The sequence below is a fragment of the Neoarius graeffei genome, chromosome 16 (genome assembly GCF_027579695.1).
Source record: "Neoarius graeffei isolate fNeoGra1 chromosome 16, fNeoGra1.pri, whole genome shotgun sequence".
NCBI classification, from domain to species: Eukaryota; Metazoa; Chordata; class Actinopteri; order Siluriformes; family Ariidae; genus Neoarius; species Neoarius graeffei.
Genome location: NC_083584.1, coordinates 11,268,271 through 11,274,270, shown reverse-complemented (window position 1 = coordinate 11,274,270; position 6,000 = coordinate 11,268,271). Strand labels below are relative to the sequence as shown.

Genomic DNA, 6,000 nt, shown 5'->3' with positions numbered 1-6,000 from the left:
GCCACTGAAAGTCCCTGCCCAACTTTAAGCACCTCCCTCTCCCCAAGACCTTTTGAAACAGCCCAGGCTCGGTCCGCTATGACCGAGTTGTGGTGAACATTGTATTTCGACCTCTTTCTGGAGCATTTTATTGGTTTGACCTCAATTCTTTGTCTCAGGTCACGCTATACAAAGCATGGTGAGAATACAGGTGATTGGATCCTGAACCATTGGTCTGTTGATTAAGCGTGGTGATAGCCCATGTAGTGGTAAAGTAAACAAAAACACCCCGTGACCGATGCCAAGCATAGCACGTACATCTGTCCCTGACCATAAACAGACGAAAGTCAATACAAAAAGAACTCACACAACCTGATAAAATAAATTCATACTGCGTCACAGGGTGGTGAAACACACTCCGAGGAAAGCGCTATCCACCGTCTTCCACATACATGAGCTTGGGGATATCTTCGATTGGCCGGTGTCGATGTGATTTATAAGAGGAGACAGAGTAGAGTATACCCTGCCCACCTAGACAGTACACTCTCGGACTCTTGACCACAGATATTTCTTGTGGAGTCGGGATTCGAACTCAATCTCCTGATGCTAAAAGTAAATCCTTTTCTGTTGCAGAGGCTTTTTTTTTTTAAAGAGAAACAGAGGCGGCACAGTGGTGTAGTGGTTAGCGCCGTCGCCTCACAGCAAGAAGGTCCGGGTTCGAGCCCCGTGGCCGGCGAGGGCCTTTCTGTGCAGAGTTTGCATGTTCTCCCCGTGTCCGCGTGGGTTTCCTCTGGGTGCTCCGGTTTCCCCCACAGTCCAAAGACATGCAGGTTAACTGGTGACTCTAAATTGAGCGTAGGTGTGAATGTGAATGGTTGCCTGTGTCTATGTGTCAGCCCTGTGATGACCTGGCGACTTGTCCAGGGTGTACCCCGCCTTTCGCCCATAGTCAGCTGGGATAGGCTCCAGCTTGCCTGCGACCCTGTAGAACAGGATAAAGCGGCTACAGATAATGAGATGAGATGAGAAGAGAAGCAGAATTAACAGGAGAATTATTTCTTATAAAATTACGCACACACACACGTAATACAAGTAAAATATTATGTAATATCTGCAGTGTAGTACACAAAGTTTCCAAAGAAAATGACAGTTTGGACAAAATTTAGTGAAAATAGTTTTCTTAACCCGTTATTTTTACTCTAACTTTGGAAATGCTGCGAAAATATTTAAGTTTTGAAATGATGAGGGGGAAAAGAAAAAAAGCCATTTTACAATTCCTTGATTCTATTTATAAAAAAAAAACACCAGCAAGCAAACGGTTTATGTCCAAGATAAAAAACAAACCTGTACCGATTTACATAAGAAAAGTAACTCATTTTAGTCTCAGTATATTATATTTAAAAAAAAAAAACCTAATTGAGTCATATTACTTGTGCAGTAGATTAATGAATATCAAAATGTTAAAATATTAAAACACCACCTGGTGTTTTACTCTCCCACTGTATAATAATGCAGGACGTGGTTTGGGACACAGCTATTAATGCAGCCCTGTTGTCCATCCTGCCCTCTAGTGGTCAGATCAGGTAGCGCAGCACTTTATTCATCTGATTCTCCACATCAGCTTTGATTTGTAGAAATCATTCATTCCTTCTCAGTCCAAACCCTGAATATTAGGTACAAGAGAAGCTGTAAAGAGAATAAAAATAGAACAGAAACTCCTCAATCCATGATTTCTGCTAATACTCTAATGTGAAGAACAGCTTGACTAATGCACCAAGTGTGCACGTGCGTGTTAAAATAAAAGCCATGGTTACAGAATGAATAAAACTTGACTCAAGAGCAAAAATAAGGAATTTTAAAAATCTTGATGTGTATACATTTAACCCCACCCCCGCTCCATAAGCAGCAGGAGAAATAAAATGTTCCTTTTGTGAAAATAAATAGAGCAGTAATAGAAAAGAATTCCCCAACGCTGAGGACACTGCTTAAAAACAGACACTGTTTAGATTTTTTAAAAAAAACCCAGTCTTGAGGTCACTAAAATAGGACCAAAGTGAACATCTGGACAGATGTCAAGGCTGGAAAGGAGAAGTAACGTTTGCGTCAGAAGTATTAAAATTTACATACCAACATTTAAAAAAAAAAAGGAAGCAAACTGACACACTTCCCTCACTGTGAGTGAAAGTTTAGAGCTCGTCCTGAACGTCTTTTCCGTCCAGAGTGATGTTGACCGAAGCGAGAGCATCCACGGCCCAGCTCGGGTACGACTTGGCGTGGGGGAACAGCCTCCTCATGAAGCTGCGTACAAACTCGGGGAAGCGCTGCTCGATGATGCTCTGCCGCACTGAACGCATCAGAGTGAGCTGCACGGAGTAAAAACACACACACAAAGACATGTACTGAACAACAGCTGGATTTAAAATCCGATCTGATTAAACCTTGTGCGTGATCTCGTTTATCTGATGCTGGATGAAGAGTTTGGTTGATCATGAAGTTGTGATCTAACCATAAACCCTGTTGGATATCAGGGCCTCAAATGAATTTCACCACTTCGTACAGTCGTGAAGCTCTTCCTTGTGTTCACAGTCTGTGTGCCGCTGAGCAGCGGTCATCATTTCAACACCTTTCTTACAATAACAAGATACCAAGTAATCACTCAGAGAAAATAAGTAATAAATTTAGAGAGAGTTCCTAACAACCCAACACCACCAAACCACCCACAACAACCTACTACTACCACCACCAAACTACCCACAACCACCTACTACTACCACCACCAAACTACCCACAACCACCTACTACTACCACCACCACCAAACTACCCACAACCACCTACTACTACCACCACCACCAAACTACCCACAACCACCTACTACTACCACCACCACCAAACTACCCACAACAACCTACTACTACCACCACCACCAAACTACCCACAACAACCTACTACTACCACCACACCACCCACAACAACCTACTACGACCACCACCACACCACCCACAACAACCTACTACCACCACCACCACACCACCCACAACAACCTACTACTACCACCACACCACCCACAACAACCTACTACTACCACCACCACCACACCACCCACAACAACCTACTACTACCACCACACCACCCACAACAACCTACTACGACCACCACCACACCACCCACAACAACCTACTACCACCACCACCACACCACCCACAACAACCTACTACTACCACCACACCACCCACAACAACCTACTACTACCACCACCACCACACCACCCACAACAACCTACTACTACCACCACCACCAAACTACTCACAACAACCTACTACTACCACCACCACCACACCACCCACAACAACCTACTACTACCACCACCACCACACCACCCACAACAACCTACTACTACCACCACCACACCACCCACAACAACCTACTACTACCACCACCACCAAACCACCCACAACAACCTACTACTACCACCACCACCAAACCACCCACAACAACCTACTACTACCACCACCACCACCAAACCACCCACAACAACCTACTACTACCACCACCACCAAACCACCCACAACAACCTACTACTACCACCACCACCAAACTACCCACAACAACCTACTACTACCACCACCACCAAACTACCCACAACAACCTACTACTACCACCACCACCAAACCACCCACAACAACCTACTACTACCACCACCACCAAACTACCCACAACAACCTACTACTACCACCACCACCAAACTACCCACAACAACCTACTACCACCACCACCAAACTACCCACAACAACCTACTACCACCACCACCAAACCACCCACAACAACCTACTACTACCACCACCACCAAACCACCCACAGCAACCTACTACTACCACCACCACCACCAAACTACCCACAACCTACTACCACCACACCACCCACAACAACCTACTACCACCACCACCAAACCACCCACAACAACCTACTACTACCACCACCACCAAACCACCCACAACAACCTACTACTACCACCACCAAACTACCCACAACAACCTACTACTACTACCACCACCACCACCACCAAACTACCCACAACAACCTCCTATCACAAACACCAACAACATACTACCAACAACCCACAACAAGCTGGAGAAAGATATAGAAGTTTTAATTTATAAAATGGTTTTCAAGAAAAAAAGAAAGTATTATTTTTGAGACAGGCTTCTTATACCAACAAGATAAAAAGTAATAATTTAAAGAAAACAACAATAATAATAATAAAGAAAAGAAAAGAAGAAGCCTTTATTTATCACATGCACACTTCAAGCACAGTGAAATTCATCCTCTGCATTTAACCCATCTGAAGCAGTGAACACACGCACACACTCAGAGCAGTGGGCAGCCACACCAGAGCGCCCGGGGAGCAGTCAGGGGTTCGGTACCTCGCTCAAGGGCACCTCAGCCCAAGGCCACACCACGTCAACCTAACTGCATGTCTTTAGATTGTGGGGGAAACCGGAGCACCCGGAGGAAACCCACGCAGACACGGGGAGAACATGCAAACTCCACACAGAAAGGCCCTCACCGGCTGCTGGGTTCGAACCCGGAACCTTCTTGCTGTGAGGCGACCGTGCTCACCACTACACCACCGTGCCACCACAGAGCACATCATCAATGCAGTGGATATCAACATCAAGTTCACTCGGGAGGATGTCCGTGGAAAGAACCGAGCCTTTTCGGACTGCAGTGTGCATATTGAAACAAGACAGAAGAAGCCTGAGCATTGAGGTCTACCGAAAACCCACACACAGACCAGTATCTACTGTTCGACTCACCACCCACTGGAACACAAATTGGGGGCCATTAGGACCTTACATCACAGGGCTCAGAACATTCCTACAATGGTAGAAGGAAAAAAAAAAAAAAAAAAACACATCAAGGAAGCATTTCAGAAGTGCGGGTATCTCAACTGGGCTTTTGTCAGGACCAGGAAGAGAAACAGCAACGAACACAAGAACAGTGTCATTCCTGACATTTCTGGACTATCTGAGAAACTCAGGAGGATTTTTTTTTTTTTACAAAAACACAACAACATCCCTGTACACTTCAGACCCAATAACACTCGGAGGCAGAAATCAGTCCACCCTAAGGACAAGATACCCAGAGACAAACGATGTAGTGTACGCTATTCAGCGCAGTGAGGAATGCATGGACCTGTACATTGTGGAAACGAAAACAACCGCTTCACAGGCGCATGGCTCAACACAGGAGAGCCAGTTCCTCAGGCCAGGACTCTGCAGTCCATCTTCATCTCAACAACAAAGGACACTCGTTTCAGGACTGCAATGTACGCATTCTAATCAGAGAAGACTGGTGGTTTGAAAGAGGAGTAAAAGAAACCATCTTCATCAACCTGGAATGTCCATCACTGAACAGAGGAGGTGGTCTGAGACACCACTGAGGCCCTGTCCACACGGCAACAGATTCAGGTGAATCTGATAAAATTGTTTATCGTTTCGGCCTGGCGTCCACACGGCACCGGCGTTTTGGGTGCCCCAAAACAAAATCTTTTGAGAACGGGTTCCAGAGTGGAAAAATCTGGCAACGGCGCCGTTGCGAAGTCGTCTGGATGAGTAGAACGGATTTGTTTACGATGACGTCACAACCACATGACTGTCAGTGCTTCACGCCGGGTAGAAGTGTAACAAACTCGATGCGAGTTGTCAACAAATCCTATAACTTGGTTCATGAAACGCGCTTACAAAATATTTTCACTGTGAATATTTATTGTGTAATGGTGCAGAGAGAGAGAGAGAGAATAGCTCTTAGGGCAGAGTCTTTCGTCCAAACACTGCGGAAGCAGTACCAAACCGCGCACCGCCCGTGCGCTTTCCAAAAACAAAAACAATCCCGCCAGCAAACATAGGAAAAAAAAAGAAGCGATCTCACCTCTTCAGATGTTGGTTTAAGTCCAACAATACATTCCTCAAAAAGGGCGTAGAAGAACAAAGTAATCCATCAACGTGTAGCATTCAATTTAT

General features: G+C 45.4%; 1 protein-coding gene across 2 annotated transcripts in view; it reads right to left on the bottom strand.

Annotated features, from left to right (window-relative positions):
• Positions 1-1,066: 1,066 nt before the first annotated feature.
• The window catches only part of qtrt1 (queuine tRNA-ribosyltransferase 1), a 50,961-nt gene continuing 46,027 nt past the window's right edge, over positions 1,067-6,000 (bottom strand). Inside the window, exon 9 of one of the 2 annotated variants that reach the window (XM_060942483.1) lies at positions 1,067-2,342. In XM_060942483.1, the coding sequence (XP_060798466.1) occupies positions 2,166-2,342 (177 nt within the window). In that variant the 3' untranslated portion in view covers positions 1,067-2,165. The remainder of the gene's footprint in view (positions 2,343-6,000) is intronic. The other variant, XM_060942484.1, reaches the window with a different exon arrangement.